Genomic DNA, 26,741 nt, shown 5'->3' with positions numbered 1-26,741 from the left:
TTTCTGAAGCTGTTTCTTTTCTTCTTCTATTTCCTTTATGGGTTGCATTGTGAGACAATAGTATCCAGCAACAGCGCTCTCAGAAATCATCCATTTCCATCTGACCCTTTTGAATTAATTCATCTCCATTTCCAATGTGAATCCACTACAGACTCAAAACCTGCCTACATACTTTGTGTGTGGATATAGTATGGAATTGGTGCACAGTTCATGCTTTTTTCATGTTAAACTTCTTTTTTATTTCAGTTTCACAATAAAACCTTCCCAAGAAACAGAAGGGACTATGCCCCTTTGGAAGGCTGGAACCATTGTAATGTGGAAGTGTTGACTTTGCATTAACATTTAACAACTGAAACAACAAGTTAAAATGGCGAGGGGATCGGACAAGAAAACGGGGAGGCTTTTAAGGACATGCAATCACATATACACATACAAATGATACGATTCTGCCTAAAGGTCTAACTCCAATAATACACTGTTCCAAATAAAGGCTTCAATTGAGGTAAATGCAGGCTTCATCCACTTTTTGAGAACTTTTAGTATCAGTTCCAGGCATGTTTAAATGCAGCCAAGTTTATACTCACTCCTACAAGAATGCTCAGCCGTGTGCGGGCTGTTTTTATTTGCCACACATCCTGCTGAATTTAGCTGCTGGGAGAGTCTTTGAAGCAGATACAGTCTTGTTATTGTGAAATCATTATCTGGCTGAAATTCAGCCTGCTTTTCTTGGAGGCCCTGGGCTCTTGGGGATTGGTGTCCCACCTCTCATGTGATGCTTGACAAGGATCCAGGGGCCATTGTAATCCCTGGTCCTCTTCTTCTCTTATTGTTTATCAGTAAGGGGGGAAAACAACAAGCTCTATTACTGTATGAGCCACTACCGAGAACCCTACTCAGGTTTGCTGAATGTGTTGATCAGTGGTGCATTCCCTTGCTGATATGGGATAACCATAACAAAAAGTTCCCTCCCCATTCCAGAAAAGTGCTTCTGTTAATGTCGGAGAAACTTTTAAAAAGCCTTCAAATTGATTATACTATTCAGTAATCTTTTGCGGGCAAGCCCTTTACACATTTGTAGACCTAAACATTGTAGTGTACACTATTTTTTGTGACCCTGCATCTTATACAAGCTCGCTGCCATTCATTCCAGAACATTTCAACATCTACTAAGGCATGGGAGTGGAAACATAATATTAGGTAAATAATGTTTTGTGTTGCATTGTATATTCAACGTAATGCATAGAAAATGAAGTCCTTACAGTGTGGTTCATGTTGAGAATTGGATACAGTAGTAGTCAGTTTGCAGGAACCTATATAGATGTAGTTTGACCTTATTTATTAACTTTTGTTATTTGTGATTTACAAAATGTAGTCATTACATTTTATTTCTTTCCAGCTGTAGCCCGACGCTCTGTACAGGGTTTGAAGATAGATAGATAGATAAATAGATAGATGGATAGATGGATAGATGGATAGATGGATAGATAGATAGCACAGGTATATACAATGTACATATCAACACTAGAAAAAAAATATATCCATAGTATACAAAATATAAAAAATATTAGAATACTTTGTAAATATACCCGAATAATACAACTAGCATAAAAAAATCTAAATTTTAGACATCAAATAACCCACTATATACTGTACATCAGCAAGTGTGCAAGTTACAATGTTTTGTCTTTAATAAAAAATAAGGTTGTAACATGACATACGTTGCAAACATTGCTATAATGTGTGATATTAGACCATTCCAGGAAAATGAATATGGCACTGGCTTGATAGGCAGCTTCTCAAAGATGCAAAAGCCAAAAATCATTTCTAAGAAATCAGAATGCTAGTTCAGCTGTGTGTCACAAGGCTGCTCAAAAAAGCCTCGCTTGTGCTTCTTGGCATCCAAACGGCGGCTGGCAATCCACCTCTGCAGGCACCGCATGTTCAACAGCCCCAGCGGCACCACCGGGTGAGCAGCCGCCATGAACCCCAGCGCCTGCATGATGGTCAACGCCGTCACCATCGCCCCCACCCGCTGCAGTTTGCAAACTGCCTCCTGCAGGGGGCCGTCTGTCTGACATCCGACAGAGTGGCCCGTAGACTGCATGCATCGAGCACAACCCCCCAGATGCTCCACCTGTTGGTATGGCAGGGGGTCGCTCTTCTTCCAACTGATCGCCGAACCCCAACATGGTGAGGTGTAAGATCAATTGAGAGGGTGGAGCTGAGTACAACCGAACACTGAATAAGACATTTTCAGGTCACCAAAAGGTTATAATTAACTTTGATGAACTGAAAACTCACTGTGAAAGGGTTAATGTTGTAAGATGAAAACACGGACGACTCCCAGAACGGACAACAACCTGTCAATCACAAGGTAGCCCCGCCCTAAAGCATCCCCTGCTTTATGGTCTATTTGACTCTAAATGGGACCATAATTTACTAAATGAACATCATGCTGTATTGAAGAAGACTTGAAACTAGTGATTGAGACCATAAACTCATGTTTACAATGTTTACTGAGGTAATAAATCAAGTGAGAAGTAGGCTCATTTTCTCAGAGACTTCTTTACAATCAGACTTCTTTTTTACAACCAGAGAAGTCGCCCCCTGCTGGCCATTAGAAAGAATGCAAGTTTATGGCACTTCAGCATTGGCTTCTGGGTTGAGAATCATCACCTCTAAATCTGAGGCCTTGGTTCTCAGCAGGAAACCGATGGATTGCCTACTCCGGGGTCTTGTTCACGAGTGAGGGGGCGATGGAACGTGAGATTGGCCGGAGAATCGGAGCCGCGGGGGCGGTATTGCATTCGCTTTACCGCTGACGAAAAGAGCTGAGTCGGAAAGGAAAGCTCTCGATCTACTGGTCAATCTTCGTTCCTACTCTCACCTATGGTCATGAGGGCTGGGTTATGACCGAAAGAACTAGATCGCGGGTGCAAGCGGCGTCTCCCTTAGAGATAGGGTGAGAAGCTCAGTCATCCGTGATGGACTCGGAGTAGAGCCACTACTCCTTTGCGTTGAAAGGAGCCAGCTGAGGTGATTCGGTCATCTAGTAAGGATGCCCCCTAGGGAGGTGTTCCAGACACGACCAGCTGGGAGGAGACCACAGGGAAGACCCAGGACTAGGTAGAGAGATTATATCTCCACACTGGTCTTGGAACGCCGCGGGATCCCCCAGTCAGAGCTGGTTAATGTGGCCCAGGAAAGGGAAGTTTGGGGTCCCCTGCTGGAGCTGTTGCCCCCGCGTTCCCCACCTCGGATAAGCAGTTGAAGATGGAGATGAGATGAGATCATTGGCTTCACTTTTCAGACCCGAAGGTAGCCCTCTGGTCAGAACATGTAATTACTGTTGAATAATAAAACCATTTTACCACTAATTCCACATTGTCCATCTTCCCCTCTCCCTGTCGAGTGACACATTGTTGCCGGGAGCAAATCCCCCCCGCCCCCCCCCCCACAGCTACAGCAAATGTCTCTAACAGTAATGTGAATGGATCTCCTCGGCAGCTTTTGAGAGCTGACCAAAGTGACTCATATTTCATACTGAAGGAAATTTATAGATTGTCACCTCAGCACTTTTCCTCCACGTTCCTTTTCTCTTCAATCGCTCATTGTGGACCAGACACCAGATGGGGGCAAAAACAAAACACCAGGAGCCTTTTTGTCATCCTTCACAACTGCCATCCCCCCAGAACAAATGATGGCTTCAGGTGTGTTATCAAACAGGAAACACACGAGCCAAGGTGACAATTTTTTTAGTAATGCTACAGATCAGAAAGGGGGACAATAATAAAGCCTCAAATGCTGGTGTTGTTTCTCGGGAACAAACAGTTGCTGAAATGCCTTCAGGCTGCCCTAGGGGGGGCATGTCAAATAGAGGCCGCCGATCTTACCAACCCTGCTCTGCTTTCAATCACATCCGTTAACAAATGGCTTTGGTAAAGGACTAACTTAGCGTCACAACAAAAATATCAATTTCATTTGTGTGTCCACTACAAAGCACCTACCATAGCACAAAGACCTGCCAATAACTACATATCTCAACATGTTTATGTGTGAAAACATGCATCCACACAAGTATTTTCAGGTCATTTTTGTAAAGATCTCCATCCACACAGAAACACCAGAACCATGTTTAAATCTCTTCTTCCTCTTTCGGTCGGCAAAAAGCAAATTTGTGCATCACAGTCATCTGTGGTTAGTCTGCTGAGCCTCAGCTGGTTAAACCTCTGTTCTGTCTGCCACCTGCTCTCTATCATTACCTGCTACTATGCAATACAGCTGAACTCACTATTTACTGGTTCTCCTTTACACATTTCTGTGTTTTGTTGGCAAACAACCGTAGGGTAGCAGTAGATTTGATCATGGCTCATACATACCTTTAAAGCCTGGGACACACAGGGAACGTCAGGAACGCGTGGCGGCTGCGTTACCTGTTGTTTTTTATTTTGGCGTCCATGTTAACAGGTTAGAGCAGCCACACTGCCAGCAGCAACAGACAGTGAAAGCGATCTATTGACTGTATATTGACATCATATCAGCAACATTACTACAGTTTCAATGTCTCTATCTGTAGAATATGTTACCGACATGAAAAAAAGTAAAGACTTATTTTTAAATCAACCCTTTCTGCTTTCATTTCAAAATAATTGCCTTCAAGCGTTTTTTCTGTGGACAGAATTCCTTCATTTGTTAACACAAGGCTTTTATTCTGAAATATGTGCCGGACAGTGTTGTAGAACATGCAGTGACTTGGAGAGCTCCTTGAATGAATATAGTACCGGGTTTTAATTGTGGATTATTACTATTATTTACTAATTACCACACGTTTCTTAACCTTTCTCTGTCCAAAATAAATATAAATGACATTTATAATGACATGAAATGGCCTTTATGAAAAGCAAACTCTATGTAGAAAGAAAGGGCTGACAGCAGCAGCTGCAACAGCAGAAACGCAGCTGACACGCAGCTGACACGCAGCTGACATGCAGCTGACACGCAGCTGGTGTGAACACCCGACACGTGAATCACGCAGCCGCCACCACGCGCTCCTGACGTTCCCTGTGTGGATGAAGTGTAATGCAGGAATTAAAAAAGACTTTATCCTCTCTCTCAATGTCCATTTCTGCACCCGTTCAAAAATTAAAATATAGATGTAAAATAGCTATTGAAAGGTGTATTTTATTTGTTTATTATTTATTCTTTGGCCAGACATGTATAAGTGTTTCTTTGTCAGTGTGCTCAGTGTTCAGTTCAGGTTCTACTTTTGTATTTTGCAGGTTGAAGTTTTGGGTGAATACAACCTTTAATCCCGTACATTGTGTCTCTTGTGCTGACCTGCTTGTCCTCTCACAGCCTTGCTACGCAGTGTCTCCTCCTGGCCGGGTAGAATGACCCCTCACTCTTTGATGGACACCGAGGCTGGAGCTTGTAGCATAGATATCCGTGTGCGTGAGGAGCATTGTGGGGTTTGCTGTTCCCTGACAAGGCTTATTGCTTTGACAAGTCTCTGTCTCTAAGGTCCCAGGCTTTGTGACTGCTTTAACCCTGTGATCCGGAAAAAAGCAGCTGCTCCTCTGGCTGACAGTCCTCACATAAAGGCTAAAACAGAGAGAAAAGCCAAAGGAAGACACAGAGGCCGGAGTCGAGCGGTGCGATGTTCTTATCTAACAGCTTAGCGCCCTTCTTGGAAGCATTTACCACAAATATTGATTTCTGCCCCTTTTCCCTCTCCCCATCCCCATCCTTGACTCTTTTGTTTAATCATATCAGATTCAGAGGCCTGTTCAACATTGATAGAATTGATTGCCTGAGACAAAGCTGCCAATTTTTATCTAAGGCGTTTTCTTTCTTAGATCCAATGTTTGTATGTTAGAGCCCCTTGAGTTTAAATTGATCTGACAGCATCGACGTATTTTTGAAGACAAATCTGAAAGGAAAATGGGATATACTTTGATTAGGTCTGACTTGAGATTGTAGTAGGTTTACAGTGACTGACTACTCTAATATAACCTCTCATTATTCAGTTTATTTATTTTCCTCCAGTCTAGATGTTTGCCATGTAAAAGCAATTTATGAATTTGCCACGAATTTTGCCCATTATTAGTTTTTTCCGTCACTGCAATTCCCCTTAATTTCTGGTAGCTGATAGAAATGGCCAAAACATGTTTTCTCAGAGTTTCATCTACTGTACCTCCTGGTTCATCATATGGCAACAGATGATGCTAGCTAAAGGTCAAACTCTTCGACAGGCTTAAACACCTCACAGTATATAACTCATCAACTGTACATGTCACCATAATGAGCTTACTCACAGCAGAGCGGAGTGCAGTAGTGAGTATGTTAAAGTATATTTGGAGGTTGTACTGTATACAGGTACTGAGTTATAAACACAACGGGACTGAATTATCCTCCATAGACTCTAATGCAATATATAACTCATAATAAGTGTACTGCAGTTAATCAGTGTGCAGTTATGATAGATTGGGCTTCAGTAGATGTAATGCATAGTACATCTGAACACGATGAGCTTACTTACATTATCAAGTACAGCTGATAAATGTGTCATACTAAACATTATGAAATATGAATGGGAAACCTAATAGCTCAAAGAGTATAGCAGGTATGAATAAGAGAAGTCTAAGCATAGAGAGGCGTGGCGTGGAGAGGTGGTCATGTTGCTCTTGCTCTGTCTATCTGGTGTGGAGATGCGGTCGTGTTGCTCTGGCTCTGTCTATCTGGCGTGGAGAGGTGGTCATGTTGCTCTGGCTCTACCTATCTGGCGTGGAGAGGTGGTCGTGTTGCTCTGGCTCTGTCTATCTGGTGTGGAGATGCGGTCGTGTTGCTCTGGCTCTGTCTATCTGGCGTGGAGAGGAGGTCGTGTTGCTCTTGCTCTACCTATCTGGCGTGGAGAGGTGGTCGTGTTGCTCTGGCTCTGTCTATCTGGCCCGGACAGGTGGTCCTGTTGCTCTGACTGTCTATCTGGCGTAGAGAGGAGGTTGTGTTGCTCGGGCTCTATCTGGTTGGCCCGGAGAGGTGGTTGTGTTGCTCTGGCTCTATCTATCTGGTGTGGAGATGCGGTCGTGTTGCTCTGGCTCTGTCTATCTGGCGTGGAGAGGTGGTCATGTTGCTCTGGCTCTACCTATCTGGCGTGGAGAGGTGGTCGTGTTGCTCTGGCTCTGTCTATCTGGTGTGGAGATGCGGTCGTGTTGCTCTGGCTCTGTCTATCTGGCGTGGAGAGGAGGTCGTGTTGCTCTTGCTCTACCTATCTGGCGTGGAGAGGTGGTCGTGTTGCTCTGGCTCTGTCTATCTGGCCCGGACAGGTGGTCCTGTTGCTCTGACTGTCTATCTGGCGTAGAGAGGAGGTCGTGTTGCTCGGGCTCTATCTGGTTGGCCCGGAGAGGTGGTTGTGTTGCTCTGGCTCTATCTATCTGGTGTGGAGAGGAGGTCGTGTTGCTCTGGCTCTATCTATCTGGTGTGGCGAGGAGGTCGTGTGGCTCTGGCTCTTTCAATCTGGCGTGGAGAGGAGGTCGTATTCTGCACAGCTTGTAAAGCCCCCTGAGGCAAATTTGTGATTTGTGATTTTGGGCTATACAAATAAAATTGACTTGACTTGACATAGCAGCCACCTACAAAGAAATACACCAGATTAGTAATCTCAATCATCTTGATCGTCTCGGTAGCATTACAATTTTAAGAGGAGATTTGCATCAAATTAGTCTGTTTTTCAGGAATATCTCGTATATGTTTCCAAATTTTATGAAAACATGGGAAACTGTATACAATTACAAACATATTGATATATGTGCTGGATATGTAGCATAAAATGTTGATTGAGTTATAAGTGAGAAAAATATAAAGACAACTGTGATTGCTGTGAGCAGTAATAACACTAATTAGTTTCTGTTGCCTTCAACCAAATATATATTTAAATAGAGCATACTTTAAATAGTTCACCTTAAGCTTGCATGAGATTGATAAATCATATTGTCCTTGAACTACACCTTGTACTGTAACTCCTTCGTTTATGGATAGGAAAGGAAGGCAAGGCAGGGTTCTTTTCTCAATGGTTTGGACGGATGAAAAGCAAAACAAAAGAAATACCTCAGTTATAGTAGGAGTTTTTCTGGTCTTATGTTAATCTTCAACCTATAGAGAGTGCATTATTAAAGCCCTTACACCCATCTTTGGTTTGCACAAAGCTCTGGCGTGATCTTGTTGAGATGGGGATTTGGAGAAGAGAGTTGGATTTGTTATCCCACATGATTCTGTGCTGGGTTTTTGTCTTCTTTTCTCTGCTCTCTCCATCCAGACAATGTAGGCCCAGTGCTGAGATGTCACAGTGTATCTCTCCGGCTCTTTTTTTCTCTCGGTTGTGGATTGGCTCAGGGTGGCTTAAGACCATCTAATCCTAGCTGACAGTTAAGTAATTATTGTTGAGGCAGGCTTTGCCCAAGACACTGGGTATTGAATGAGGGCTGTGGTAGCTATTGACAGGAGACAAGGGAATTCTATTTTTGAACAATGCGAGCCAGCTTTGTTAGCGTGAGAAATTGGACACTTCAGGCTAAGCTCACCTTGGCCAGTTTAAAGTTTGGCTTTTTGTTGTGGATCAAGTATTGTCATGTATAAAGTGGTTGGTTCTACTGTATCTGTCACGTCTATCTATAAAGCCAGGCATCTCTGTTTGTATGTGAGTATATATATAATGTGTGTGTGTGTGTGTGTGTGTGTCCTTTGCATATCTTGAGAACCACTCATCCGATCTACGTCACACTTGGTGGGTGTATTGCTGGGGACCCAAGGGAGTGCTTTGTCTTATTGTGGAGCAATTTGGAGATGCGGCACGTTCAATATTTAATGAACGTTGAGTAAACAAGCACATGGCGTTCTGTGCAGCAGCGGGGTCGGGGCTTCAGAGCTCTGCAGACTGAGTCGGGCGTGTCGTCTGCAGCAGGCAGACCGCGGCTCACTGCAGTTTGCTGCTGGATATACTAACATCACAACCGGACTTTTTTTCATTCCCTGGAGTCACCATGAGTGAAAAGCCAACTGGACGCAGACTCAAACCAGAGTGTATTTCACAGGTGTGACCATGAGTAAGCTACGGGTGTGTTGTGGATTCTGTCCACAAAAAAAACGCTTGAAGGCTTTTATTTCCAAAACGAAGCAGGAAGTGTTGATTTAAACCCCGTACTTTATTTATTCATGGAGCTCTCCAAGTCACTGCATGTTGTACAACACTGTCCTGCAAATATTTCAGAATAAAAGCCTTGTGTTAACAAATGAAGGAATTCTGTCAACAGAAAAAACGCTTGAAGGCTTTTATTTTGAAATGAAAGCAGTGTTGATTTAAAAACAAGTCTTTACTTTTTTTCATCTCCGTAATATTTTTTTACAGATAGAGACATTGAAACCATAGTAATGTTGGTGGTCTGATGTCAATATACAGTCAATAGATCACTTTCACTGTCTGTTGTTGCTGTGAACCGCGCGGTTGCGTCAAAAATAGGCAAGACGCAGCTGTACGCGGGCTGTGTGACTGCTCTAACCTGTTAACAATGGACGGCGAAATAAAAAACAACAGGTAACGCAGTCGCCACGCGCTCTTGACGTTCCCAGTGTGGCCGAGGGCTTAGTCAACAATCAAGCATGATTTTACCAGCAGACTGAAGTAGGCCCGGGCCGTGTGCCATGTGCCCTATAGCGGCTCTCAGATCTCCCAAAACGATTGCAGCAAATTTTCAGACAGGCGATATTTGGAAACGGAACACGTATTGAGAATCTAATCTACCCTTGTCAGGTAAATATAGAACTAAAATGTAAATTTTGGAATTACATTAAATGAAATGTAATGTTTGAATTAAAAATGTAAATTCAAATTAAATGTTTTTAAATGTTTTTTGAGGCCTTTTTGTAAGTTACTTCGGGGTACAATGAGTTAGAATAGTAACATAATTCAATACTTTTCACATGTGAACATCATAATTAATCTAGAGCTGTTCGGGGCCTGACCATGAGTAGCCATTTGGGTGTGTTTTACAGGCCAAGCATTAGCCCGTTCTGAATGGTCACTGCACTAGTCTCCATATAAAGCAAAAAATTATAACAAAAAAAAACAAAGAACAACAACAACAGCTTCTGTAAAATGTAGTTCCAATGAGAACTGTGACCGTGAGATGTGTGGATAGTCCAGAGTAATGTGGACGTTGTTACTGGAGACACATTGCTGTTGAATTGTTTGAATACAAAATGTCAATGCTCTGAGCCCTATAAATTAAATTATTTTCCCCACCATTAAATTTGGGTGTGTGGCAGAAATGTCACAGACGGATATTTTAAAACCTGGAAAAATAAAATAATAAACAATAGCTACATGGATATACAGTACACCACCTGAGGAAAGTGAGACTGACCCTTAAAGGTGCCATTGATAACATTGACAACACTGATAGCATTCAGCCACTAGATACACACTCGTTCCACTGCATTCACTCACAAAAAGTGGTTGCCAGTCCGTTGCACAACCTGCATATTTTATGGAGTGAGATTCAGACAAACAGTCATGTCAAGTAATGAATCTTTTATGATAGACTAATGAAGTCATTTTGCAACGTAGACCGTAGCTATGTATAACATAACATACCATTGCTATGTATAACAGACCGTGGCTATGGACACAGTTCAGATGTCGGACTCTGGCGGACCGTTTTTGTGTCAAAAATATTGATGTCTTCAGTAAGTAGCCGTGTAATAAGCAGGGTAATGTACAGCTAGCGGTACATTGTTGTGAAAGAATCCCCTTCAGGGCGATGAGAGACCCCTCCGCTTTGCCCTGTTGGGGAATCTTTCACAACAATGACCCGCTAGCTGTACATTATCCCTTACTTAAAACGTACACAGATCACGGATGAATTATTGACAAGCCCTCGGGGGCAGCTCTCCTTCTTGGTCCTCTCATGTTGGACTGAGGACAGACTGGACGTTACAGTGACTCACTATCACCTCTAGAGATACAAGTGGCATTACAAGACAGGACGGGGCCCGGGGCTAGCCGGTTAGCATGCTCATTTCAGTAGAAAAGCTCTGCAAAACAATACATAGAATAAAACGTTTAACATAAGGTCGACACTCTTCACATTCTGTACAAACAAAAAATCTGGTCAGATCTTAAATGTTACACCTTTAGTAACTATAGCAACAAGATATGTGCCACAAACTAACTAACAACTAACCGCATCGATTGACCTGAGCTTGCCATAGGTTCTGTTTCACACCCAGATTGCCCTGCGTTAGGTGCTACTATACCACAGCAGTGCATACGCACGATTTAACGCTTCAGATGCAAACTCTGACAAAATGAAAAAGAAGATAGGAGCCACTGCATCCTGTCAATGCAATATTAATATGAAATCTTCTATGGAATATTTAAATATGACTTATTCCATTTAAATGCAGATAACAATCTCGCTTTGTACTCCGCATAACCGGCTGCTATCGCTGCTCCCCAGAACCTGCCGACTTTACTTTTGCACACACTGTATATTCATCAAACATTACAGGTCTTCATGTCAGTTTTATGGGGCGAATACGGAAGAGTGTGTGCATAATTTCAAGCACTGCATCTCCTCCCTAATATGATTATTTATCCTCCGCTTTTGTCTGCATTTCAGGCCGGGTGATATTTCAATTATAAATCATGAACGCATGCCGAGCCCCCTGAATAATACGCCCTCCAACAGAGGGGCTGTGTATTTATAATGGGGGACGCATAACAGCACGCTTGCTTGCCCTTGTGTTCAGGTAAAGGTTCTCTCCATATCATAGATCACATATATGGCTGTCGGCACTTGGGAGCTAAACAGCTTTGCCTCCTCCCACAGGCCATATTGTGGGTGCAGAAGTGTCAGTTAAGGCTGAATGATTGTATAGATTCAATTTGATTTTAGATTCATTTTGTCTCCCGAGTTGGGACATGTTGCCGGTTGCTGGCTGGTGCTGGTCAGCTATTTTCCTCGCGTTGCTTTGTTATCTGCTCCGGATCTGAACTGAACCGAAGTGAACCATCCTCAAAATGAAGGTGTCACGTCTTGTCAATAGAAGTTTCTGCAGCTGTCACGGCCTTCATATTCTCATAGAGTGGCTCTTTTTGGCTAATCACTGCCAATCAGTTCTAAAGACTATTCAACCGCAGGCGAAGAAAAATCTTATCTCCTCAGACAATGACTCTCTGATTCATAAAACAGTGCCTTCCGCGTCGGCACAATGCCTGTCAAATCTCAATAGAGCATATTGAAATGAAATTCGGATTCTATTTTCTTCCTCCTCACTTCTTTCCCACCCCTGTTGTTTTTGTGATGCCAGGAATGATGTATGTTTTAGGCTGCGAGTGTTCAAGTGAGTAGACGTTTTAGAGTTTGAGGCAGACTCCCGATGAGTGCGAGGCTTTGTTCCTCTGAAAGGAACATGATGGGGAGCACTTATTCTTCTCCTATTCTCTCTGTGCTGCCTGTCAGTGTTGACTGGTGGCTGCCTGCTGAGTTTGCCCGAGCTTAACTTCTCCTCATTGGCAGGCATCACACCTTCCTCTTCACTGGAGCCTTTACTGCCTTTGCCTCTACGCAGCCCATGCTGGCTTTGACAGGAAATTGTCTTCTTTTTTTGCCCAGCATTTTGAGTAAAAATCTAACATGCAGCAGCTCAGTACAATCGGGCCCATTTTCAAGTGTGTGGTGACGAGATAGAGATAGAGAGAATAAAGAAGAACAAGAAATGCATACTTTTTTTCATATTTTTTTTTTAGCTTTTTTGTCTATCTCTCCAAAATGAATGTTTTGTTTATCTCTGTGGAAGATATCTGACATTTGGTTCCCAATTCCAACAAGTAGTAAAAAGATATTGGTATCACGTGTTGCCAGTTAGTGTGGAAAAAACGGATAAATGGAAGAGGTTGATGGAGAGCGCCCGGCTTCACACCGGTACCAATTCAATCTCGCCATGCACGCACACACATACACACACACACACACACACACACACGTATTGTAGGCATATAGCTACATGTTTCAAAATTATTTCATTACTCTACCACGGAAGATTCATCACTTGGCATGACTGAGTCTCACTCCACTCAACCATAATAAAATATGCAGGGTGTGCAACGAACTGGCAACCATTAGTTGTGAAGTGAATGCAATGGAACGAATGAGGGAGAATGTGACATCTATTGGCTGAATGTTATCAATGTTATCAATTGTACCTTTAACATTTTTTCACCACAAAAAAGAAAGGCTGGTAATGCTGAGAGACCAGCAAGAGTTACGCTAGAATTAAAAAATGCACCAACCTATAAAACCAGCCCAGTGTCGCCAACTCTTCTCAATGAAAGTAACGAGCAGCACTCATTACAAAAGTCCCTGAATCTAGAGTGAAAGTCACCAAGTCACCAACACTGACAGTCCGTCCCTTCAGGCCTCCCTCCAAAGACGCTCCCCCAACATTATCATTATGAACGTAAATAACCAACTCGGCTATTGTTAATACTCACAGCTCACTCCGGTAACGCGCAATGAGTGCATGGGCAGAGTGCACGCAGGCAGGCAGGTAGTTTATTACAGTCCTGCGACAGCCACAGATTCCACTTTTTTTTTGTCCGAGCAGTTTTTCATGTATCGATCGCTGTCGTCATGTAATGACAATTTCAACAAATATAACAAAAATGTTTTTGAAGAACATTACCAACCCGAGCTATTAGAGTTATTACTTCTGCAAGTCAACTCACAACAACCTGTACAGCATCAGTCTCATCCATGTTTGTCTTTTGAGCGGATTGCCTGTCACAGTTATGCATGTAGCTATAGCTAGCTATCTATGCAGAGAGATGGCGTCCATATTCTTTATCCCACCCACACAGATGAGATCGGATGATTGATTAAACAAAATCGGAGGTGTGGGCAGTAATTTAGAAGCCTTGAAAACTGGGCTTAGTTTAGTTTACTGTCATTTGAATTTATATAAAATACATAAAATAGAATGTATCAATGTGAGCGGACCCCATCATGTAAAAGAGAAAAGAAAAAATAACAAAAAACAGACTCCTCAAGTAAAAAAACAGTTAATCCAATAAAAAGAATAGACAAGCCTAAATTTGGATTTTCTCTTAAAAAGCATAATATAAACTAAATTGTCCCTTTCACTTGTTCTTATTTGGGATTTTGCATTACAGCATTTCTTTCAGTGGATGATGAATTTAAATAAAAAATCCTTAAGAAGTCACTCATCTGCTGTTCCACAGCTCAAGACATCTTTACTCTGTGCTTCTATGTTTATCCTGCCAACTGGAAGAGAAAAGAAAAGAAGAAAAAAACCCTCAGGGTGTCACTAATATATGAAGCTATTCCATCTCTCCCCCGCTCACCCACGTATAGAAACATCACACCATGAGCCCCCACTGCCGGTTAATATGCTAGCCCATTTACTCCTGCAGCTCCCTTTGTGTGTGTGTGTGTGTGTGTGTGAGAGAGAGAGAGATGATGTGTTGGCTGAGGACCTGTTGGAGTCCAGTGTAGCAGTGAAGGAGGGGACACAGCTGTAAGGCCTGGGAACTGAAGAAGGGGGACATTAAAGCGTCCAGGGCCTGCAGGACGTCTCACTTCTGAAGAAGTGAAATACATTTTTCTCCCTTCTTTTCTTTGTTTTTATGCCTCCGTGTCGGTGACAGCCATGGCCAGCCATTATGTTTTCAGGTTGTCTGTCCATCCGTGATATCTCAGGAACACCTGGAGGGAATTTCTTCAAATTTGGCACAAACGACCACTTGGACTCAAAGTTGAACTGATTACAATTCAGTGGTCAAAGGTCAATGTCACCGTGACCTCACAAAACACGTTTGTGTTATGTTAATTATGACTGTAGTGAGGTGGAACTGATCTTGTGGGATGGTTGGTCTGGCCAGACCTGTAATGTAGTGCACCTATTGGCTCTGAGTCCGCCCATTGCCTCTTCCCCTTCATCAGGCTGGTATGGTGCGTGTGTCGAGTGAAGCACATTGTTACACCGCGAGTTTAGTCCGGTGTAGATGTAAGCCAGCCCATGTTGCCATCTAGTGTGGAGGCGGGAGCTGTGTGTTGAGTGAAGTTAAGGCGTTGAAGTGGCAGTAGGCAGTATATCTTTGGTATCATTGGGCAAAAATTCCATAATAACCTTTTAGCATATTGGAATTCAAGTGTTCTGAGAGATAACTAGACTTCTGCTCCTCCTCATGGCTCTGTTTTCAGGCTTTAAAAAATCTAGCCCGTGACGGGAGACTTTGACCAATCAGAGGTCATTTCAGAGAGAGATTGTTCCTATTGGCTGTGCTCCGGTCATGTGACCCGGAACTTGACGTTTTTCCTAATGGCGGCGGCGTCACCAACTTTCTCATTTTACAGCGAAACCGTGCACTACAAGATGATTCTGAGAACATTTGAGGAGAGAAATAGGCATTAACGTAACATAATATTGATTCATATTTGATCAGCGCTGCCTAGTTTGACCGTTTGGTCGGAGTTCGCGAGTTGACAGCAGACCTCAGATCAACTCTGACTGCTTGTTTTCTTCCAGTCTGTGAAATCTTGTAGATACCGTTAGGAGCACCGGAGGACACCGGAGGACACAGAGGAACATGATTTCGCTGCGGGGTCGCTGCTTTGAGAGCTTTCTGAGCAGCCGATAGTAGTTGGGGGAATCTGAATATGTTTGCTGTACAGCCGGTAGCCGGTGGGTTTTGAAGTATATTATCTTTGTTTTCTTTCTGTTTTGTTGAGAGGAATTGTTGCGTGGGATTAATTGTGTTTGGCTTTATTTGGTTTGCAGCGAGTGAGCCGCTGCCTTTGTGATCCTTTTATTTTTTTTTGGTTTTGATTTAACTGTTCGTTTTGCCCGCCCACAACGTGCTGTTGTGGGCCAGCACTTCATCGGCAATAGTGAGTTCCTCCTGCAGTGGTTTGGTGATGCCTTTGCCTTGACAACGCACCATGGACATGCGAGCCCTGCGTTAACAGCTTCTGAACCTGTCACCTGTGGTTCTAGGGTGACACACAATTTCACACAAATGTCTAACGGGATAAATGATGAAGTGATGACATTTTGGACAAACATGGATGTAAACTGACACTTGACATGGGTTGCGCAGGCATACAACCGCGAGGCGGTTAAATCTAGTTTCATCTGAAGACAGGGAACATTTTGAGAAGATTTGATGTCTGTCTAAATAACGTAAAAGAATCATTCCACCATTTCAAAAAAAAAAAATTACTCGCGATGAGGAGTACAATTGGTAATTTTACTCGATGGATTGATGAAGTGTCATTTCCATCTGAAGGCCACGAGAAGAAGAATACTGAGGGCAGACAGAGAGACAGGCAACGTCCAGGAGATTTTCATTCCTTTATCTCTTTCACTCAAGCTAATTTGTTTTCCTATCTTTAACACCGACAACACACCCACTCACAGATCCACACAGGGCGTGTTCTATGTCACACACCACAGCTCTTAATTAGATGGTTTTATTGTGTGCTTAAAGGGCTGACAGAGTTCTCAGCTGGTGGTGGGGTGTGTGTGTGATGGCTTTTGTGCATGTGAAAACAAAGCCTTAAAACTCATCCAACACTGATGTCTAGGAAAAATTGCAGCGGTGGCACTGACCACCTGGTTAAGTCCATTAAAACGGATGTCTTTCTCGGTGTCTCAGCGTGACTGAAAGTCTCAAAAAGGACTTACATATTCTGAAATGTATGTCATAAACTGATGAGAACAAAAAATGAGAAAGAAAAATATGTATTTAAAAAAAAAGAGTGCTTAAAGTTGTTGCAATTTGATGATATTAAAGTAGAGAATGCACCATATTGCCCTTTTTCCTGCTTCCACTCCCACGCACCTAATACACACAAATCAGACGTATAGTCCCGACTTTACTGGAGCCCTTTGATATTTGTGTGTAGATGAATGCCCGTGTCGGGAGCTGTGTGTGTCGTTTTCCAGGGCATGATGGGGTGATGGGGGCCATTTTAGGCCAGCTGTAATCAGGCAGAAAGAGCCAATTGTTGCAGCAGCAGTGATGGATCTCTTTGTTTTGGCCGTCCAGGATTTGGAGCTGCCAAGGGAAAGGGCATTTTGATTTATTTGAGGGCCTGCTGCCTTCATCACTGCCTGTTATACTGGGAGTGTGTGTGTGTCTGTGTGTGTGTGAGAGAGAGAGAGATAGAGAGAGAGAGAGAGAGGGTGTGTCATTCTTTTCACTTGTATTTGTTGTAGCCTCTTCTCAAAGCAAAGAAGGGCTTTAGACAGTTACTCCAGTTTTGTCCCAGCGGCAACGAGATCTCACTCAGACATGTAAATATCAGAAGGCGTTGTTTCAGTTCCAAACTTTTGGTTTGACTTTAAACGCATCATCAGCCTAATTGATGTGGCTGAGCAATCCGCTGGCTCACCTGGTATTTATTAACTGTTGTTTACTGACACCTCTATCTACTCCTTTGTTTTATTTGTATAATTTTGAGCTGACCTTTACAATAAAAAAATTATATCAATAAATAATCATTTAAAGCTTCAGTAGGCAGTATATTTTTGGCATTATTGGGCCAAAATTCCATAATAGCCTTTCAGCATATTGTAATTCAAGTGTTCTGAGAGAAAACTAGACTTCTGCACCTCCTCATGGCTCTGTTTTCAGGCTTTAGAACAACTACTTTGACCAATCACAGGTCATTTCATTGAGAGAACGTTCCTATTGGCTGTGCTCCGGTCACATGTGACCGGTACTTGGCATTCCTTCAAGCCATCTAAACCTGATCTCAACATGGCTGCTTGGTCACAAACGTTCTCATTTTACAGCTAAACCGTGCACTACAAGATGATTCTGAAAACATCTGAGGAGAGAAATAGGCATTAACGTATCAGAATATTGATTCATATTTGATCAGTGCTGCCTAGTTTGACCGTTTGGTCGGAGTTCGCGAATGATTGACAGTGATTTGCTCCAATCTCGCCTACTTCAGCTTTAATCCATAAAAATAAAATGTTAGACAACAAATGGTATAGTTCTAAAGAGTATCAAATTGGTGCTCTTGGAAATACATGATAAACTGACTAAGATTAATAGTTATATGATAGTAAAACATTCATCTAAACGCTGAAAATACTTGGACCACTGTTGGTGTTATTCCAAGGACTATAGCCACTCGTGATGCGTGGGTCAGGGTTTTAATAATACGCACCCCCCCTCTGAAACAAGGACAGAGCCATGCAGACTTGAGCGTCATAGCGTGTTTTGTGTGTGTGTGTTTGTGTGTGTGTGTCTCATCCTCATCAGGCTGGTATGTTGCGTGTGTCGAGTGAAGCACATTGTTACAGCGAGTTCAGTCCGGTGTGGATGTAAGCCAGCCCATGTTGCCGTCTGGTTTGACGACGGGAGCTGCATGTTGAGCGAAGTCTAGGCGCTAAAGTGGCAGTAGTCAGTATATTTTTGGCATCATTGGCCGAAAAACTTCATAATAACCTTTCAGCATATTGTAATTCAAGTGCTCTGAGAGAAAACTAGACTTCTGCTCCTCCTCATGGCTCTGTTTTCAGACTTTATAAAATGTAGCCCGTGACGGGAGACAGAGAGGGGAAGAGAAGGCTATAGGACTATAGCATCAATGTTTCTGTAAGTTATTAATATTACTCAGAACGCTGCTTTTGTCAATTTGTCACCTGCCCGCACCGAACCCGTGATATTTTAGTGAGCTCACTACAAATCCACGGGGTTCTGGGTCGACCTGCACATCACTACTAGCCACGTCACAGCTCACAATTACAACGTGCAGATTTATCTTTCATTTTGTTCATCATTTTATTGCAAAGGGATAACTTGTGTCACCGCTCACCCTGCCGGCCGCTGGCATTTGAAAATTGATTTCTTTCTTTCCCCCAATTCCATACCTTTGACCCCCAGCCATTTGGTGGAGTCACATTATTTCCAGCACTCATAAAGAAAGAAGAAAAATAAAACCGTGCCAGGATTGTTTGTCTGGGGTTTTATCACGGGTTGCTCCTATTGTGGGAACACCTGTTGATTATTAATCTCCATCCACTCTAATCGGGCTACTCAGTTCTCACAAAGCGTAATGAAAAGGGGGGAAGGAAAGGTGTCAAGGACTGTTGAGACTGCATGTGAGGGCATGTTTATGTCCCAATCCGTACTATGTTCTAAATCCCCAAATTATACCGTGTAATAAAGTTGACATTAACGCACATTACCATTTTCCTCTAAATGCAGATTTATTCACAGTTTGTAAAAATAAAAAGCACTTTGTTGACAATAGTTCAACTGTACACCTGTGGAGAGAGTTCAGAAACAAAACAACAATAAATGAATCATATCTAAAAAAAAAATCTGAATATCGGTGAGAAAAAAAGAATAACAAGAATATAATAATTGAAAAACACATGCAGGGTATGATAAATACACAAATGAGGAAATAAAATATGTACGCATGGTTGAATTTGAACACTATTTTTTGATATGACAGCATAACAAAAATTCATATACTCAATTCAATTTAACCCCACCCCCGGTCCAGCAACGCCACACTCCCACCTGGAGCAATCTCATCCTGCATGTGGCCATTATCACGTCGACTTCATTTGGTCCTTTTCCAGCGTGATCCGCCCACAGAATCAAACTATATTAGAATTAGTATGTAGTGTGAAATTGGTGTGATACTGATGGGATGAAGAGGAAGAGGAAGGTCACTGAGGGAAGGGGTGGTGTAGTAGTGTAAAAAAGGACAGTGTGGCATTGGGGATGGAGATGGTGGGGATGGGGTGAGTGCTGGTAAAGGGGGGGTACTGGGACAGATGTTTTCCCTCAAAGAAATGATTGCATTTGCAATGTAAAACCAATCTGCGATGCCTTGTTCTTATTACATGCACCACGACCCCGGGAGTGAATCAGACGAAAGCAGTCAAATAACTGTTGTGACAGATAATAATGGGATATGAGCAGATGGTTTTCTCACTATATGGAAATGCTCCGGCTCTTCAATCTCATCCTTCAAACCCGGCGACTGGAGCAGCCGGCCGGGGACAGAGGAGGGGGAGAGGCTGCTCAGAGCTGAAGATAAGATTGGCCCGGGCAGAGACATATGGAAAGCTCTCCCCTCTCTCTCACCCACACAATAGTTGTGGGAATGAAATCAACCACCCCTGGCACGCTAAAGACCCGGGCCATTTGGGATCCCTTTGAATAAAGGTGGTGTTGTGTGCGCAGATACACATTGAAGGATGCTGTGTGTATTGGCATATGGTGAAAGGGAGTGAGGGATTGGCACCTTGTGAAAAGTTACAGTGTTTATTAGGCTGAGATGATGATTAGGATGCCAGCTTTGTGTGTACAGTCTACTTCCTGGTTGGGTTGCCAAGGACGACAAAAGCTTTTCTGGGCTCCTGCAGCCCGGTGTCTTTTCAACTACCCTCATGTTGGATAATTCTACAGCAGGGATTTATGTTTAGTTCACATAGTTCAGTGTAAAAAGTGTTGAGTTCACTGTGTTGGATGGGCAAGTCCTCATAGTCAGTATGTAGCAGTAATAGTAGTAGTAGTCAGTATATAGTAGTAGCAGTAGTAGTAGTCAGTATGTAGTAGTAATAGTCAGTATGAGGTAACACACAAAGGGATTGAGCCTATGACCCACCCTCACATTTGCAGTGGCCTATTATGAACTGGGTGTCTGTGGCAACATTCACAAGCGGTGCTCAGTTAGTGATGCGTTTTCCACCACCATCAGTGGTTGGTCCACCACAGAGGGTAGGCGGAGCTACAACACTTGTCTATGAAGTGGACTACTGTTTTTTCCAGTCCCTGTTAGCATTGCGAGTAAACGGTTACGATGGCTGAACAAACAAAGAAAAGAGCGATGACTACAGATGATGAAACTCCAAAAACAAGTTAAAGTGATACCCAAAAACACACCTGCAATTACAGCTTATCGCCACAGATGCCGCCAAAGAGCACGAAACAGAGATCTTCGAGATTCTAACTTAAACAGGGAAATAGCGTGTTTGTCAGTGTCCTTTAAAATGAGCCAGATAACTGTTTCAAAAAGGATTCATATTAGCATCCAATCATCCACCCCAACCTCCTCCCTGTAGTAAATTCATATAAGAAGCAGATATGTCTAACCATAGTCAAATTTCACTCATAGTCCATTTGACGGCTGAAATGACCCTCTTCAGTAAGAGGAGTGAAACCCTCAGGGTATCCCGTTACAAGATGCAATGTGTTTGCAGCTTCACATGGCTGAATAATGTCCGTTTTGGTTCATGGCTCTACTCTCCATCCCCGCTAACATACAAATTAGTCTTGCTGCCTAACTAAGCAAGACAGAAACAAAAGAAAGTTCATAAGAGAGAATGGGCCAGCATACAAACAAACTTAAAGTGGACCTCCACTGATTTTATACATCAGCGTCTGTTCAGGGAGAGATAAAAAGTCAACAGTAGATGTTGCATAGAAGTGGTGTACATCATCTGAAAGCTGAGAACCTGAAGATGTACTGACTTTGAGCTGTAGCTCGGCACTGTGTGTCAAGTTGTTCTAGTCATAAACAAGAAATAAACATGAATAAATTAATCAATACATTAATTGAAATAAATAGTGAAAGTGTAAAAGGGTTTAGAACATTATGATGGAAGTAAATGATGGTCATTCCCATGCACACTTATGTCTTTAGTTTTTTCAACAATTTTGGGGTTGATACCATTTGTAACACAGATTTGGTGCTAAATTTAACCATTGTTTACCACTGGAGAATTGATAAAAATGATCAATAATCCCCTCAAAATACCACATTAAGACACCAAGACCTTGAGGAACACCATAGAAAAAGCCATGCCGTGATTTGGGATCAAAAACTTTTGACATCTGGAGATTTCTGCAAGAATTGTATGCGATTGGATGGAGAGCACTTCTGTTTTGTAAACTGCTCCGAAACCCCCTTATTATTAAGCCATCCATCCTCTGAATGCTCTAGGTCTCTAGTTTGTGGCTGTAAAGTTTCATGAGGCTGTGATTATCCTAGAGGTCACCACAAGGTCATTTTATACAGATAGGTCAAGTTTAAAAAAATGGGCTCACTACAATGAAATGTCTCCTATGGGGACTAACATCATCACACATGAATACAGTTGGACTCATTGGATCCACAAGAGTCTCAGCTTTACAGTGATACCCAATTTATATAATTCAAAACTGTTTAGGGACCCCAGTATGCAGAAATATTCAAATACACCATTTTAGAATATAGGCGACAAAATAACACATTTATACTTCATGCAAAACGCTGCATGGTTTTGTCCAGAACTGCATGTGATTATCATAAGGTTGGCATGTCTGTAAAGGGGAGACTCGTGGGTACCCATAGGACCCATTTCCATTCACATACCTTGAGGCGAAAGGTTAATAGGCCTTTGAAAATCACCACTCTGATTTTTCCTCAACAAAATTTAGCGTAACTTAGCGGTAGCGTTATTTAGTGTTCCAACCGATAAGCTAGCATGACATGGTTGGTACCAAAGGATTCCTTATCTGGAGTGCTGTCGGAGTGTTGAGGGGTTAATGTGAAGCATTTGTGCAGGAAGTGTTGAGTTTGATTGATGGCAGCTTAACAATGATAAAAAAAGGCATAGTGGAGGCAACAGGAAATACAAATACTGAAAAATAAATAAAGGAATTTACTGTAGTTTTAATAGCTCTGCTTAACCTTAGAGGGATTTATTTATCTACTGTATCTATCTAGCAACCTTTATGTTTCGGTAAAGTGCGGTAGAGAAGACTTTAGGCCTGTAGCCTATACTCTCCAGATACAGATCAACCAGAGCGTACAGTAGTGGATAACTTGTTGAGGTTAATGCATTTGTTGAGACATTATTCATCCAGCAACACAAAGTAAACAAGCTCTGTCTGTTTCTCTGCGCTCTCCAGCCTCAGCCTGCCTCATCTTTCATGCGGGCAAGCTCCATCACCACGGCAGCACAGAGGAAAGAAAGATATCAGGTCATGTGACATCTGGTTCCATTCGAGTGCGCCTCGCACACACACACACACACACACACACACACACACACACACACACACACACGCACACACACACACACACACACACACACAGAAAAAAGAGCAAACTGATCATTGGTGCCTCTGTTTGTGGCTCTTGAGATGAATGGCTCCCAGACGAGGCCACTGTGGCATGAAATGCTAAGATGTAATCATCTTCTCGCAACAGGATGCTGTTTCATGAGAGGGGAATGAACTCCAATGTCTCTTTCACTTTTTTTTTTTTTTTCATTGCTCGCAGCCTTGATATTTTCTCTTCACTAAGTCGGCATTTTTAACACCATCTCCCATGCCTCTGATTTGTGAAAGAAATCAAAGTATTTCAATTTTTTTTATTGATTCAGAGACGCTATGCTTTCTTATATTGAAATATAAGGCCCCTTTGGATACATTTTTTGTTTATAAACTCTTTCTTGATGACAAAAAAATGACTCTCAGATCGTGATACCTCAGTGTCAGTCATGATAGGTGATTGATTGTTGATTTTATTTTAAAGGGGACATATCATGCTCATCTTCCGGTTCATACTTGTATTTTGGCTTTCTACTAGAACATGTTTATATACTTTAATGTTCAAACAACACATTATTTTTCTCATACTGTCTGTCTGAATATACCTGTATTCACCCATCAGAAACGCTCCGTTTTAGCGCATTTCAACGGAACGGCAACAGAATTTCGTTGCTAGGAAACAGCTTGGGTCCATGTTTACTTCCTGTCAGCTGATGTTATTCACATACACTGCAAAAGGAAATAAACTGGGACACATTTAGAATGTTTACGTTTAAAGCTGTGAAATGGTCTAAATATTGTAGATTTGCGACATCACAAATGGACAGAAATACTAATGGCTTGTTTCAAAAACACAGTTTCTGAATACGGCCTGCGTGTATTTATCTGTGGATTGAGCATTTTGATACTTTCACAGTATTTATATATCACTTAAACCTGCTTTATAATACAAAAGTCATGAAAATCTCACTTTTTACAATATGTGACCTTTAAATATCTAATTCGGTAAAGAGCTGGTGTAGCGCAAATATCTCTATAGTGTCAAGTCGTTTTTTCTCTATTATTATATTACAATTGAGCAAACTTGCCGAAGACTTGGACCTGGAATCTCCACTGGTTGCCTGGCAACTGGTCCCAGCAAATAGCCCATTTTTGTTTGTGCTAAGCTAAGTGGCTGATGTCTGTAGCCTTATATTTAACAGTAGAGTGGTATTGATCTTATTTTCTATTGTCCAACTTTTGCTTTGAAGTTTGGAAAAGATGGTGGTTTTGGTTAGCCAGAATAAAAGTAAATGAATGATACTTGACTCAAGAATATTCTGGGTAAAAGCAGTGTGATACAATAGATACAATTTTCCTTGTCATCATTGAACATTGCCTCAAATTTAAAAGGACACAAAGCTTTGTATTCTCGTGCAACTTCATCTCCATTCTCGGCCAGTGCTGCACCCGTGTTCTTTTATCGCTTTTTTTTTGTATCGTTCTTTCCAGAGAACTGCTTCTCACTTTGTTCCCTTAAGCCACTCTTATTGATCAAATGACCCATGACGGAGAGCAACATGCTCCTGAAGCCTTTTGGATATTTGCTCTCTGCTGCAGTCGCCATACCACTCATCAAACTGTGTCTTACTTCTGTCACTGAGCTTGATTACTTTTCTGTGTGCAATAGCTCTGACGTGGGAAAGATTTCTTCGCAATATGTTCTGTGACCTTTCCGGACTTAAATGAAATGGATAATTTTTCGTGTTTGTTTCACTCTTTATTAATGAATCAAAACGGAGACACGCTTTATTTTCACTACTTGTATTTTAAAAAAATCTTCAACTTAATTTTCACATTCACATTATATAGTTCTATTTTATTGATACAGGGTAAAATGGGATGCAAGTCCAAACAGGAAATTTAAGCAAAGCAACAAAAACCGAGTTCAGTTTACAGTTTATCACCCTGCAGATCTGCAGTGCTGGCAGTATCACACCTGGACTGTGTCTCAAACAGTGTTGACTTTCTCGCTAGATTTAACAACTTAGCAGGTCTTTGAAACTTTATTTCTAATACGTGACTAGTGACGAATTTAGTGACTTATTCAGACCATCAGGGAGAAAGTGAGAAATGTATTAAAATATATTATATTGTAATCCATTCCCAATGCGGGAATCGACAGATTATTATTGAATCATATTATTTAATAACAACAACTAAATTAAACTGTATGAATTAATTTACAGGTTCTATAAACATGAAGAAGTGATTTGTGAATATGAAAGAATATGAATCATGTAAACATTTAAAAAAAAAATGTATTTCCTTGAAATAATCATGTGACCTGTTTATCAAAATGTGTTATCCAGGAAACTCGTCTTCCTTCAGGTTTAAGCTACACAATAGAGCCTTAAACTACAGACTGTATATTAACATCATATCAGCAACATTACTACAGTTTCAATGTCTATATCTGTAGAAAATGCTACAAAGATGAAAAAAGTAAGATTTATTTCTAAATCAACATTTCCTGCTTTCATTTCAAAATAAAAGCCCTTGAACGTTTTTTTCAGTGGACAGAATTCCTTCATTTGTTAAGGCAACGCTTTTATTCTGAAATATGTATAGGACAGTGTTGTAGAACATGCAGTGACTTGGAGAGCTCCATGAATGAATAAAGTACAGGGTTTAAATCAACACTTCCTGCTTTCATTTAAAAATAAAAGCCCATAAGCGTTTTTTTCTGTGGACAGAATTCCTTTATTTGTTAACACAAGGCTTTTATTCTGAAATATTTGCAGGGCAGTGTTGTAGAACATGCAGTAACTTGGAGAGCTTCATGAATGAATATAGTACGGGGTAATAATTGTGGACTTTTACTATTATTTACAAATTACCACACATTTCTTAACCTTTCTCTGTCTAAAATAAATATAAATGACATTTATAATGAAATGAAATGGCCATTATGAAAGGCAAACTCTATGTAGAATGAAAGGGCTGACAGCAGCAACAGCAAAAACGCAGCTGGTGTGAACAACCAATGCATGAATCAAGCAGCCGCCACGCACTGTTCACGCGAGTGGTCTGTCCGTGGTGTAAGACTCACTATGAAGTCTGAGAGGTTTTAGATCATTTCTAAGAGGTGACTAAACTCAACTTTACTGTTTCAGGATTAGACATATTTGAATGTGTTTTCAGCAGAATTCCTTAAAAGAACTTGTTCAGATGTGTTGGTGTGCCCTCTGAGACCAGTGGAGCGTTTTCGGGATCTTCGGCCGGATGAGGTGGCAGACTTATTCAGCACCACTCAGAGAGTCGCCGCCCTGGTGGAGAAGCACTTCAACGCCACCTCACTCACCATCGCTGTCCAGGTAAAACAGACTTGGGAACTGTTCAAAGATACTGTAGCATCAACTTCAGTTTGTAGCGGGGAGTTGAATGCACAGTCATAGACAGGCCTCATCTCTGAAATGGTGTTAAATGATATACGTGATATTTTGATGATGGTATACAAAAGACATAGTAGTTCATATAACCCTGTTATTCAAAAAAGGTAAGTAGTCATTTTCTCCTGTGCTGTGCACCGTGTGTTTGATGCCTTACAAAACCA

The 26,741-nt window shown here is 41.8% G+C and overlaps 1 protein-coding gene across 2 annotated transcripts in view; it reads left to right on the top strand.

The window, feature by feature from the left end:
- fhit (fragile histidine triad diadenosine triphosphatase) overlaps nucleotides 1-26,741 on the top strand; it is a 350,019-nt gene that overhangs the window by 238,801 nt on the left and 84,477 nt on the right. For both annotated transcript variants that reach the window (XM_037774213.1, XM_037774208.1), the window contains exon 5: nucleotides 26,357-26,502. In XM_037774213.1, the coding sequence (XP_037630141.1) occupies nucleotides 26,357-26,502 (146 nt within the window). The remainder of the gene's footprint in view (nucleotides 1-26,356; nucleotides 26,503-26,741) is intronic.

The sequence above is a fragment of the Sebastes umbrosus genome, chromosome 1, assembly GCF_015220745.1.
Source record: "Sebastes umbrosus isolate fSebUmb1 chromosome 1, fSebUmb1.pri, whole genome shotgun sequence".
NCBI lineage: Eukaryota > Metazoa > Chordata > Actinopteri > Perciformes > Sebastidae > Sebastes > Sebastes umbrosus.
This window is presented reverse-complemented; position numbering and strand designations above follow the sequence as displayed.